The sequence below is a fragment of the Pararge aegeria genome, chromosome 23, assembly GCF_905163445.1.
Source record: "Pararge aegeria chromosome 23, ilParAegt1.1, whole genome shotgun sequence".
Taxonomy (NCBI): Eukaryota; Metazoa; Arthropoda; class Insecta; order Lepidoptera; family Nymphalidae; genus Pararge; species Pararge aegeria.
Genome location: NC_053202.1, coordinates 12367916 through 12381987, shown reverse-complemented (window position 1 = coordinate 12381987; position 14072 = coordinate 12367916). Strand labels below are relative to the sequence as shown.

General features: G+C 35.6%; 1 protein-coding gene across 1 annotated transcript in view; it reads right to left on the bottom strand.

Annotated features, from left to right (window-relative positions):
- Nucleotides 1–14072, bottom strand: part of LOC120634304 — a 48903-nt gene that overhangs the window by 10135 nt on the left and 24696 nt on the right. The window contains exons 3-5 of the mRNA XM_039904796.1: nucleotides 9291–9493; nucleotides 4588–4715; nucleotides 3988–4238 (exon numbers count right to left, since the gene is read on the bottom strand). Of these exons, the coding sequence (XP_039760730.1) occupies nucleotides 3988–4238; nucleotides 4588–4715; nucleotides 9291–9493 (582 nt within the window). The remainder of the gene's footprint in view (nucleotides 1–3987; nucleotides 4239–4587; nucleotides 4716–9290; nucleotides 9494–14072) is intronic.

Genomic DNA, 14072 nt, shown 5'->3' with positions numbered 1-14072 from the left:
ATCTTTAATTGCTTAAACTAAAACGCACATAACCCTGAAACATTGAGGTGTGTACCGGGGCTCAATCCCACCGGTACTAAGGCTACAGTACCCCTAGCACAAGATTTCCTCGCTCGCAATCGAATCGTTTTCGAGTATTTTAATACTTGAACATCAGAGTGAAATGTGACGACCTCCCTGGTGCAACGATGAGCGCTGTGAATTTAAGTAGGAGGTCCTGGATTCGATTTCCTACAGGGGCATCTACAATTTCTGAATTTTCTCTGGTCTAATCTGGTGGGAGGCTTTGGCAGTGGTTTACTTGTAGTGAATTAAAAAAAATGGATCTTATGCTATTCTATTAAAGCTCAAATTTGCCTGCAATTCTTCAGCTAATGCTATTAGCAGAACATTTGTAAAATAAGATACGGGATTTGCGTCTCTAAATACAGGTAAATAAGGCCCAGCTTACTTTGACAGTATACAGGCTACAGGTGAGATCGTAAACCGTGTCATCGATAAAGCAGTTTTCTTTTATACCTAGCCCGCCTTAAAAACGCAGATAAATCAAGTAACCTGTAATTTCACCAAAACGGAAACGTTTAGTGTAACGAGTTGAAATTATAGCTTCCATCCGTTACAAAGTGTTATCCAATACGAGGTTGTTGCATCATTGATATATGACTTTAATATGAGTGTGTGACTATCTATTAGTACTTGAAGTTCAAAGCAAAATTACATAACTTGCTGGTTTATGAATGTTATTGCTTACTGGATGTAGGCGAGTTGCTTTTGATATAATAAATATAAAAAATACACGAAAAACCGTCGGTACGCATTTGTGTAAAATCAACCTAATATTATAAATGCGCAAGTTTGTATGGATGTTTGTTACTCTTTCACGCAAAAACTACAGAACCAATTTGAATGAATTTTGGAATGGAGATAGAATAGACCCTTGACTGACACGGCGGCTACTTTTTATCCCGGGAAAACGTACAGTTCCTGCAGGATTCATGAAAAACCCAAAAAACCCTGTCCTTAATATTTACCAGCAAATGACGAAAACATTTTAATTGACGAAAAAAAAACAGCTTCATCAATGCAGAACATAGTTTAACACTTCTCTTCCCGCGAGTGTCGTACGAGGCGACTAAAGGAATATGACGAACTGCCAGGTATGCAGGTTTTCACGCTGTATTCCTTCACCGTTGAAGCAAGTGATATTTTAATTGCTTAAAACGCGCATAAACTAGAAAAGTTTGAGGTGCGTGCCGGGATTCGAACTCATTCCCCCAAAAGTGAAGTCGAGCTCCTACCCACTGGGCTACTGTATTTTATTTCGACATTGAACACGAATTTTCAACTAATGTTTCTGATTTTTTTTAAATAATTTTTTACTTTTATTATTATTACCGCATTATTGTATTGTTTTAAAGTTGCATGGTTTTAAATTGATTCTATGTGTTAATTGCAACCAATGGTTTGTAATATTTGCACGCCAGCTAATGGCAATACGCTGTGACTTCGTAATTGATATTTAAATGGCATCTATGTTAAATAAACATCTTTCTATCACCGACGCTTTCATCAAATTTCCTACTTAACGTACTACACAAAGATTTTTTATTATTATCAATCATAACACGTAGTTACAGGTATTTTGCTTTCGCCCACAGCGCCGTTACGTAACGGTGAAATCACTGATCAAACCAATCTATCAAATTCTGTGCATAACCGTATGTCAATATTGATATTGCTTTTAAGCCTTCAGGGTGTCAACACATGAATTCGTACCGACAATATTTAAAGTCAAAAGTCAAAGTCAAATATTTCTTTATCCAAATAGGCAGATAAATGGCACTTTTTTGTGTTGATTATAAACTAAATGTGAGTAAGTAGTGAGTAGTGATGGCAATAACTACATTCATAAACTTAAAACTAAAGCTACGAGGGTTCCAAGCGCGCCCTGGTAAGAAGAAAACCAATTTAATACTTTTTAAACCCGTGGGAACCGTTTGTTTTTGGGAATAAAATTCAAAAATCATTTATTTCAAGTAGGCCTACTTTTGGAACGTCGAGTCAAGTCTGTTTGTAGTAACTCTACCACCGGTTCGGAAGGTGGATTCTACCGAGAAGAGCCGAAAATAAACTCAGCAGATAAAAAGCCTATGTTACTCCATACTTTCAACAGAGTCTATGCCAAAAATCAAGTTGATGAGAAATAAACAAACTCACATCCCATTGCATTTCCATGATCACCATGTTGGTAGTATTAAACTTAGGTCAATAATCGGTCTTTTATTTCGAAACAAAATTTGACTTGGTAAAACTACTAAGTAGTTCGCATAAGATGAGCGGAATATACCCAAACATGTGTGAAGGAACCCAACAACCATTAGTTATTAGACAAATAGATGCTAAATTAATATTACTATTTTTTTGTGTGCATTCAACTTTTATTTGTTTTATGACTTTTAAAATACCGAAATACGTAATAAATATTCGAACCGTTGATTGTAATCTCACCTGCTGGTAAGTGATACTAGCCTGGTATATTAGGCAGTTATATTAAATCCATACCCCTAATCCGGTTTAAATCACAGCGCTCACCGCTGCGAACAGATAAGTTTTGTCTTTTGTTATCATCATCTCACAATTAAATAGTACTTTGGTTAGATAAAATTATACCCAAACATAAAATTTAAACTTATTGAGAGACGTCTCGAAGATTTCATTCGGTCAGTTGTTTTACAACAATAAACAATCTCTCTTGAATGAATTACCAAATGGAAGATCAAAAGCCAAAGACCTATTCAAAGGTGCACATATCGTTAGCGAAATTCTCATAATTACTTTCCCATCACGAATTCCCAGACATTATTTTAACGTTTACCATAGTTACGTAACATCCAGACCGTCAGACTTGTAAATGAATTATTAATGACAGCTCGGGCAAATTAAATATCAACCTTGGGAGTAATCTTTGCCTCAGCGTTATGCAATGCAAGCACATTAAATAGTTGAACTTCCGTCATTATTTGTAATAGTAATAATTAACAGTCTTACGGCCAATTTCACCAACGAACTCGCAACAAGACAGCAGCAAACGGGGTATCAAAAAGAACAGGAATGTTAACGTTATTTACGTTTTATGGCATACATTAGACAGACCATCAATAAATCAAGCATCAGGCGAAAGACACACTCTCACAATACTCTGTGCTCAAAGAAATGTCTGTCTTTTATAAATTGGTCCTCCAGAAGTGTAATATTTTTTTTTTATAGTGGTTTTAATTCGATGAATTTTAAATATGCTTGATTTTAAATTTTGCTGTTTTTTTTTTGGATAATATTTTACACAGATGGCGGTAAAAATAATAGAATATTTTGCTTTTTTTTTAATTTGAAGCAGCAAAGTTCGCAATGTTCGTATATTTTAATTGTACAATAAGTTTAAATGTAAAATAACATTAAAACTGAATCAGATAAGCATATTAGAAATAAGAGTAATGACAGCCCGACTTAATCATAACAACCTTGGGAATAATCCCCAACGCGGCGTTATACAATGCGCAAGCGCATGTAACAGATAAACTTCCGTTCAAATATAAATCTAATTCCTCAAAGGATATGAGGCTTAGATTGTATCGCAGTTATCGTAGAGGAAGGGGAAATGGCATTTTACATACTGCATGCAGTCTTGGTCTGCGTCGTCAGTCTATTCGACCACATACCGCGGAGTCCTTGATTCGATTCTAGCATTAACGTATCGCTTATAAGTTTTATATATAGCAGGGCAGCAGCAGGGCGCAGGGCTTCCCGAACTGGGCATTGGGTGCTCCAGTGTACCGTAGCAAGTACAGAGGTGAACTTCTGAACTTAAAAAAACTCATCACACTTACTCATATATGAATAATATCGGAGTAATGCATTTTTGCAAATGATTTTGGTATATTTATCGTAACGATGCGAGAGCCTCTTGATGGTATTAAAAAAGACACTTACCTAGTGTCACTAAGATCCAACGTTGGATCGCTCCTCTTGATCTGCCCAACGCATGCCAGCACCGCCTTGTCGCTTTCCACTCTAGCCGCTAAAGACGCGACAAGTGTTGGCAGCTGACGCAGTGCGGGTTTATCGACAATAGTGAGGAGACTCTTGTTGTCGATGAGTCGACGTTCGACGTCTGCGTGGGACAGCGCTAGGAGCCGCTGGTGGGATGAGGATGCTGGGTCTTGGCTGACGGTCACTGATGACTGGTGACGAAATTGTTTATTGTTTATTGTTATAAGGTACACAAAACAGGTAATAACTAAAAGTAGATCTAAATATAAGTAATAACAAGTTTTGTTCTAAGCTACAACCCAAAGTATGTGTACACAACTTGGAATTAAATTAAACAGAAAGTAAAGATAAAATTAAAGTTGAAACAAAAAAGAAACACTTAAATAATAATATATATATTATTTCCCTAAAGATTATGTGGAATAGTGCTTAATAATTTGATTTTTAAAAATATTGATAATTACATAGATGAGTGTCTGGTATTAAAAAATATGAATCCTTAAGTGTCTTGGACTTGAGAATTGTCTATAGAATACTCACCAGCTCTTCCAGCTTATGCAGAGCCTGCTTGTAGACCTCCACGTGCCTCTGCAGCTCATTCTTCATGGCTACGTGCAGGGAGATGAGGGAACCCGACGCGTCTGCTGTGAGGCCGTGAGTGCCAAGACCTGGAACAAATTCCAACATCATTAACTCATCGGGAGAGGCCTTAGTCCAGCATTGGACTGTTATAGGCTCTACATGAAATGTCTATGCTATTACTGGCAGATCAGAATACAGTTATAACCACCCCTCATCTTCCCGCGGGTGTCGTACGAGGTGACTAAGGAAATATAACGGAGAACGGAAAATAGCGTTTTTTGTGCTATCACTACCATCTGCTGCGATCACCAACCCGTCCACCCAGCGTTGTGTTTATGGGCAAACCCTCCCGTCGGAAGAGGTCTTTAGTCCAACAGTGGACTGTTATAGGCTATTAATGAATGATGATTGATGATTATCACGTTTTTAGATGCAGAGTATTCCAAAATAAGGTACAAGCTAGATACACTATTAATAAATCTATACAGTTATTCACAGCGAAATAAATATATGTTTTTATGGAGCATTTATAGACTCGCTGCTTTCCGAAAATAAGTAAAACTATCCCGACCTGAAGAAATAACAAAGTTGTGGTAACTTTGTTTTAATAATTAGCGCAGAGGACATAGCTAGATTTTATCCTCGAAATCGTAAATGAATACATAAATGTTCATTAATTATGAAAATTGGGAAAATTGCTTTTATAACAAATCCTAAATATATCGCAACAATTACATTTCTCTAGAACAAGCGAGATAAAATTATTCATTATTTTCAGGCACTGTTCTAGAAGTATTAACTAACTGTTACCCCGGTATTTTTATTTGTTTTTGGTCTTTGGTCAAGCTTTTCCAGGGACAAAGGTATCCTATGGCTGCCCGCACAAACGTCAATATTATTGACAATACTCTGCATATTGACTATGTTATTGACCTTGTGCAGGGCGTATTAAAGAGTTGAATTTTGGTAAGAAATAATTTTAATATTTATGTTGTTAATAATATTGACTGTGTGCGGGCAGCATTAGACCATCTCCAGTCCCACCTTGATTAACCAAATTTCATCAAAATCAGTAATCAAAACAAATAAACACTGGATATATCTTGACTATTTGCAGTTAATCGACTTTTAAATGCAAATGGTGCAGAGATAAGTTAAAGAGCAATTTGGCTTGAATAATAAATAATACGACTGTAGTTAATTTTATGTATCTCGTAAAGTTTATCCAGCCCAGCATTTGCAATGCGAGTGCACAATTTTTTTATGTTTTTTACGACAGTTCAAAATTTAAGAATTTCTTTGCTTTGCTCTACCATAATATTTACTGCATTTACATGCAGCATCTTCTTGAATCACTTTTCTCTGGCTGAAAACTGCATTAAAATCCGTTGCAAAGTTTAAAATATCGAAGCGCACAAATAGCGGTAGCGACTTGGTTTAATTCCATCAAAGATAGACCAAACCCTTGAGAATTACAGCTATACCTACCTATAAGTACTTCAAGGTCTTATTATTTAAGAAACCTACAGTAAAATACCACATTAAATAAAAAAACAAGATATTAATCGCGAGGAAATAACACCATTATTATTTCCCCTGCTTTGCTTTATTTCCATCCGCTGTTTAAGGAAATTAGACATTACTCATTCGTTTCGGTTCCACTCAAGATAATATTTATATTTAAGGCATAATTTACTAACCTTGCTTTATACATGGCTGAAATCGTTTTACTGTCCTCATGTTATGTACTCGATTATGGTAAATATTATAAATGTGAAAATGTATCTGTTGGTTTGTCCTTCCTTGACGCGCTAACTAAGCAACCAATCAAGTTGATTTCTGGCATAGAGTTAGTTGAAAGAACGGAGAGTAAAATAGGTTACTTTTTATCCCATGAAAACAAGCGGTTCCCACGGGATTTGTAAAAACGCTTGCGAAGAACGAGGAATGAATGAATTAATGAGTGAATATACTTTTATTGTACGAAACACCAAAAACAAAAAAAAAACATTATGGTGCAGTCTGATATTAATTCCCGTTCCTGTGGGAAATTTTGAATTTGGAAAGGGAGGAAAAGCATATTGTACAAACATTATTATGTAGAAATGCAATGTTATTTAAATATCAATCCATCGACTCCTTTTGAAGTTTTGCAAACAGTGACGGAAGCTGAATTTTAACTTAAGGTTTAATAACTTATTCTCCAAATTAACAGTATTAGAGAACTTAAACTTTACTTAACTTGGTAGAGTCACTACAAACATACATACTTGACGTTTCAAAAATGCTTAAATAAATAGTATCACTGATTTAGTAACTGAACAGGTTAGGTTTTAATATTAATTTAGAATTAAGGTTAAGGTTAAGATCTATTTATTTCAAATAAACACACAAAGGGTAGGACAAAGAATACAGATAAAGTCTGTGTTTTCCACACTAGGTGTCGTGCGAGGGTAGTTTTTATACCTATTTTTGTTCTGTTCTTAGCTAATTGGATTATCTATCTGTTTCTACTCGTAATTTTAAAATTTTTAAACCCGCACCGTGCCTTCTAAACAGAAGTTCCGACGACTAGATTAATATAAAGTGTTTAAATGTAGGTACACCTAGAATACAGACTGTACTCTTAGTACGTACATAATCAACCTTGATTATGAAACAATTTAGCAGGATAATATAAATGTTGTGAAAATGTCATCATTCTCGTACTGAAATATCAAATAACCTACACCAAAACTACACAATACTTTGGGAGTTTTGTAAAATAACGCTCTTTTAAAATTCTTGGTACCTTTAAAAATAACATTTCTTTTGAGAGCGAGTCTAATTTGTAGTAAAAAACTTGTTAAAAACCATATTGCATTTCTTAAATTTGATCTTTAACGACAATTTCGACATGCGACGTAAAATTTTTTTTGGTCTGCAATATTAAAAACAAATAATGCCGTTTTAAATTTGCTCATAAACGATAATTTTATGTTTTTATGTTAAGCTCAACGATTATGGTTTTGCCTAAACTAGTCATGGGGATTTTTGAATAAAGAAATGTTTTATATAAACATTTTAGAAAAAAATTGAACAAAAAAAAACTTTTGCTTTAAATGTTGTACCAATGAGATAGTAAAAACATTTTTGTTAAAATCGAGCTTGTATGCTCTGTGCTACTAGCTTCCAGTCGCGAAAAATTGTACAACTACTACTAACTTAGATAAAAATTAAAAGTCGGTTAGAAATTTTCACAGTTTTCGCTGTTGGTCATTTAAACATTACACTTTTGTCTCGAGTGATGCTGACATATACTCGTAAAAGACCCATCTTGCAATTCTTAAATTCGCTCCTGAACGACAATTTCAACATTAAATGTTACAGATTTTGGACAATTACATATGAAATGTATGGCGTAAACATTTTGTTTCCAAGGTTTAGAGTATTGGCCAACGATGCTACAACTGTTGCCGAAAAAATTTGAACCACGTTAATTGAAATTGTGATAAAGAACCACGGCTCGGACGCTATTGAATATGCTATTTTGAAATCCATGTATTTTTGCTTACGTTATAGAACTACGAGGTTAGGCCATTTTCGTTATCTATTAATTCCTATGTAATCCGTGTGTTTTTTTATTCCACTGCAAGTTAACCCTTGACTGCAATCTCATCTGGTAGTATGTGGTAAAGCCGTCTTACAGGTAGCAGGCCTCTTTGGTTCAGTGGTTAGCACGTTTAACTATGGATCACGAGTTCCTGGGTTTGAATCCCGGGTCGGGTCAAACTTCTATAATTCTGAGTGCCATCCCGGAGTTAGGAAATTGGCGGTGTCAACATCGTGCCTCGGAGAACACGTTTAGCCTTCGGTCCCGGTTATTACCGCTAACTTGTGATACTCGTGAAAGCCCACCAAGCTGGGTCGCAGCTCTCTCTCCTGTGAGAGAGGAGGCATGCAAATTAAAAATAATTAATTACAGCGATCATGATAATATTTACTAATACTTAATGTCATTTTAAAAATAACTCAGTCAGTTAAAATTGGAAGCTTTTAGAAAAGTACTATATTATACTATCTGTTGCCCGCGACTTCGTCTGCGTTTAATTTTGTTTTTTGATGTGGCATTCAATTTTGTTGTAGTTTATAAAAAAATAAGTATTCAGTATAACTAAGCCTTAAATGAGGGGTACGGTGCTCTCCGCTGAGGAGTTCTGTCTTTTATCTCCAACCACATTCATCAGATGTACACAAAGTGTGGGCAAAATTAAACACATATTATAACCTCTATAGTACAAATATAATTATTTAAATCGGTTATAATTTGTCGGAGTTATGATGTAAAATCGTCAAACACTTTCATCCCCTCTCCCAAAGGAGCCGAGCTTAATGTCGGGATAAAAAGTATCCTATATTACTTCTTAGACTTCAAAGAATATGTGTTGCTTTTTTATTTAATGTACGGTGGGTTGATATGATGATATATGGCACTGATGCCATATATCATCATATCAACCCATCACCGGCCCACTCCAGGGCACGGGTCTCCTCCCACAATGGAAAGGGGTTAAGGCCGCAGTCCACCACGCTGGCCCAATGCAGATTGGTGCCATGTATTATGTGCCTATTTAAATAAAGAAATAATTGACTTTGTTGAATTGGTGATGAGGAAGTCTTACCCTGAACAGCAGAGTCCAGCTGTCTCCTCCTGTTGTCCACCGCGTCTCTGGCATCGGGACTGTAGTGAAGCAGTGCGTTGGCCAGGCGTGAGGTCTTGGGCCTCAAGCCGCAGCCTTGCTCCCCCCCAAGTAACCCGACCAGCCTCCATGCCACCGCCTCGCATTGCACCTCCGGGCGTGGAGTTATCTCCAGTGCTATTAACCTGGGGATGAAAATTATATTTAAGTATTTTTGAAGTTATACTTCTTTTGGCGCGTTAAGGAAAAACAATTTTGTTTTAATTTTTATTTTATTGTACAGGAAAACTTACAGCTAACGACAGAAAAAAAAAATTAAAATAAAGTTATGAATTTACGTTTTCACAGATAGAATTTACATAGTAAGAAAGGAAAATGCTCACACGGGAGTATAGTACAAAGTTAAAAGATTTATGAATAGTGTAAGTCTAAATATAGGATTGACCAAAGCTGAGAAGTTATAGCTACTTAAAATATGTTATGTAAAATATGTTTAAAATGATTGATAAATCCTGAAAAGCAGATTTAATAACTCAAGTTAAATAAGCTAAAAAAATCCATTAGCCATAATTTTACGCGCAGCGGTTGCATTGGTATAACAAAGATCCATTTTATCATTAACACGCTTTTATTAGCTTCACCTGTATGTATGTTTCTATGTATGTTTGTAACCGACTCCTTTGTTTTTAATACTTAGTTTGTTGAATGACACGCAAGATCTAAGCATATAAGAATAACTCCGGAATTTCGTGTGCGAAAAAAGGAAATTATGAGAGTAAATTTTTCCGATGCGCGCGCACGCCGTCGCGAAAAACCGACACCATGAAGTTAGCTTACTCAACATTTTAGTTTTTCTAAAAAACAGTTGACTTTCATTAATTCAAACAATAACATTTTTCTATTGTTAGTGTAATTTTTACTGCAAACGTAGAATAAGGCAAAAGATAAAATTTTTGAGAAGACTTTTATCTTGTTACGCCAAATAAGTGTAACTTCTAACGCGTGTACAAGAGTACACACACGTTTTTTTGTGTCTGCTGTGGCATCCGTTCGGTTCATCCGGATGAACCGAATTTGATTTTGTTTTTTTTTTGTTTTTTAATGATACAATAGTTTGGAATTAAACATTTTAAACTAAGATTTTCGTGATTAATCAACATTTCTTAAATATAGTTTGGTTCATACCACGATAATATTATGGGATTGCTCGATATTTCGACCCAGTTGGATGGATCTTGGTCACAACGGGACTGCGTGTTCGTGTTGAACATAAAAGCGGGTAGTCAGATTCTGCCTGTGAAATCCAACTTGACATCTCGTATCTACGCAGTCCCGTCGTGACCACGATCCATGCAACTGGGTCCGGAGTCGAAATATCGACAAATCCCATAATTTTGTGTTAGGGTAATTTTATAAAGTCGGTAAATAATTAAACTTATCTTCATGACATTGAGTTAGTTGGTATTTTGATATAAATACTGGTGCATTTTTCATACAATTCAGTCCTACATGGACTCGAACGATGCAAAGATACCTCCCGGTATCTTAGTCGTTTATCAATTGACTGGCATAATTTTTAAAATTACCACGCGAGCGAAGCCGCGCGTAAAAGCTAGTGTTTAAATACTTTACCCATCGCTTGTTTCAACTTAGTCGATTATGTATCTTCGGCATCTACAAACTAATTATCTTTTATTCCACCATTATAAAAGTCATACTTTACTGTTCACACAATACCTTTTACATTATAATAGGTGAAGCAGAAAATTAAAAAAAAACACTGACAATAGAGTGGTAGAGAAAAAGTTTCATTATAATGAGGTTTGCTGCATGCCTTAGCCCATGACTTTACCTTATTTGTATTCTGAAGTTCTGAACATAACATGAGTATCTACTGTGGGATCTGCATTATTTACCGTATCCATACTGATATTATAAACTAGCTTATAGACTAGCTGTGCCCTGCGGTTCTACCCGCGTCAAATAAGGATTGCAGAAAAACAGACTGACTTGACGTTTCAAAAGCGCTTATAAACTAGGCCTACTTGAAATAAATGAATTTTGAATTTGATTTTGAATGCTACATAGTCTACAAGTCTTTTTCTTCTGTGAAATAAAAAAGAACTAACCGTCCTTTTTATATAAGATACTAGTTGTTGCCTTCTTCGTACACGTTTACCGTAATCCAGTAGGACCCGTTTATTCCCTTAAGATAAAAAGTAGCCTACGTAACACTGTTGATCGGTAGCTTAATAACGCTAAACAAACAAACACACTTTCGCATTTATAATATTAGTACCTAATGATTTTTTATAATTTGTAGGTGGCGACACCTTATAGCGAAAAAAACCAGTGGTAACTTATAGCGAATATATATATATACGTTTTAGATTTTATTTAGTTCTAAATAGTTTATTTTAGGTTATATTTATAAAACAATTATTTTAAAGAATAAATATATTTATCACTTATAGCGAAAAAAAAATATTTCCAGTAATTTTTTTTTCTCGCTATAAGTTACCCTTTAACTGCAATCTCACCTGGTGTTGAGTCATGATGCAGTCTAAGATGGGAGCGGGCTAACCTGTTACGGAATATATCAGTTATATTAAGCCTATTCGACATCGAACCGGAACGCTAAGTCGCTTAGCGGCACGTCTTTGTCATTAGTGTGGCAACTAGCCTCGGCCGCAGCCTCCCACTAGACACGACCAGAAATGATAAATTCCGAAATTGCCCCGGCCGGGAATCGAACCAGGGACCTCCATATTACCACCACAGCGCTCACCAATGTGCCAGAGAGGTCTTCAAAATCGAACCTAGAATCTCGGAATCCGTATTGAAGATGGTAAGCAAAAGACCAACGAGGTAGTTTTCAAGACCCAAATTCTGAATGAAAGGTGCACAGTTGACAAGTGAAAATGCATTACCTAATAGGTGCTAAGTAAGTAAGTGTATGTAAGTAATAAACAAGTATTTCGTCATAAGTAAGGGCCTAGTATTTTTTTCAGTGAAAGTGATGCCTTCGACTCACCGTCTGCAATGATCTAGGGTTGGCACTTTTTTAATAATATATTTAATCTATATTCTTTATTAATAAACCAACGAAAAATATATTTTTCTAGGGAAATGATACAAACTAAAGTTAATATTTACAATAAATATAAGCCGTATAACTGTTTACTTATGGGCATGGTACCCAAAATGCTGGCGCTATTGCCCCTTTGAATTGATAGACTTAGCCGTTGAGCTGAATAAGCGCCAGCTCTTGGGTCACCAGACGTAAGGGCCAACTTTAGGGACACGATGTATATGTATTTAATTATATAATAAATAGTCAAAGTCAAAGTCAAAAATATCTTTATTCAAGTAGGCCCACAGGTGGCACTTTTGATGCGTACATAAGAATTACACGGTAGTGAGATGATGGCGATAACCACATTCGTAAACTTAAAACTAAAGCTACGAGGGTTCCAAACGCGTCCCGGTCTAAGAAGAAGCCCACAACAAACTTAGCCGGGTGTTTTTTTTTTTTTTTTTTTTTGTTATCGCCATCTCACAATGTAATTTTAAATTATTAGAAGAGCAACCTGGTTAGAGCAATAATTTACACCCAAGCTTTTTTATCGTTTACGTAGTCCTTTATACTATAATAGGACTTTTCTATAAGCTTACGTTTAATACAAACTTTGAACTTTTTAAGAGACATCTCCAAGATGTCAATTGGTAGTTTATTGTAGAATTGTATGCAATTTCCTTTAAACGAATTATGAATTTTATGTAACCTAGTATATTGCACTGTAAGTTTATTCTTACTTCTAATGTTTAAATTATTGCAGTCACATTTTTTCTTAAATTTAGAAATGTTTTTATGGACGTACATTAAATTTTCAAATATGTACTGACTATACACTGTCATTATTTTAAAATCTTTAAATTTATCTCTCAATGACTCTCTCGGACCCATTTTGTAGATAGAACGAACAGCCCTCTTCTGCAGCACGAAAATAGTGCTAATATCAGCAGCATTACCCCAAAGTAAAATTCCATATGACATAATGCTGTGAAAGTAACTAAAATATACCAGTCTAGCAGTTTCTACGTCGGTCATATGGCGTATCTTCTTTACCGCATAGGCAGCAGAACTAAGCCTGTTCGATAAATTATTTACATGAGGGCCCCATTGAAGTTTAGAATCTAACGTTATTCCTAGAAAAACTGTCGTATCCTCCAGTTTCAGTTCCTCATTATTAAGTAGTACAGTGGTTTTCACGTGTTTAACATTAGGTAAAGTGAATTTTATACACTTGGTTTTTTTTCCGTTAAGAACCAAATTATTAGCTTCAAACCACTGTACCACTTTAGCGAGAGAGTTGTTTACGTCGTCAAAAGCTAGTTCACGTCGATTTATTTTAAAAGTCAGTGATGTATCATCGGCAAACAGAACTATCCCGTGTTTATCCTTGGCAAGGTAAGGAAGGTCATTAATGTAAATAAGGAACAGAAATGGTCCTAATATAGACCCCTGTGGGACACCTATTTTCATAACTGATCCATTAGACCGTTTTCCATTCACGTCGACTTTCTGAATTCTATCGCGTAGATAGTTACTCATTAAGTCTAGAGCTACACCCTGAATTCCATAGTGGTGTAGTTTCCTAACTAACGTTTCGTGTTGAACACAATCAAACGCCTTAGATAAGTCACAGAACACACCAAGTGCATCACGTGACTCCTCCCAGGCTTCAAATATGTTTTGTATTA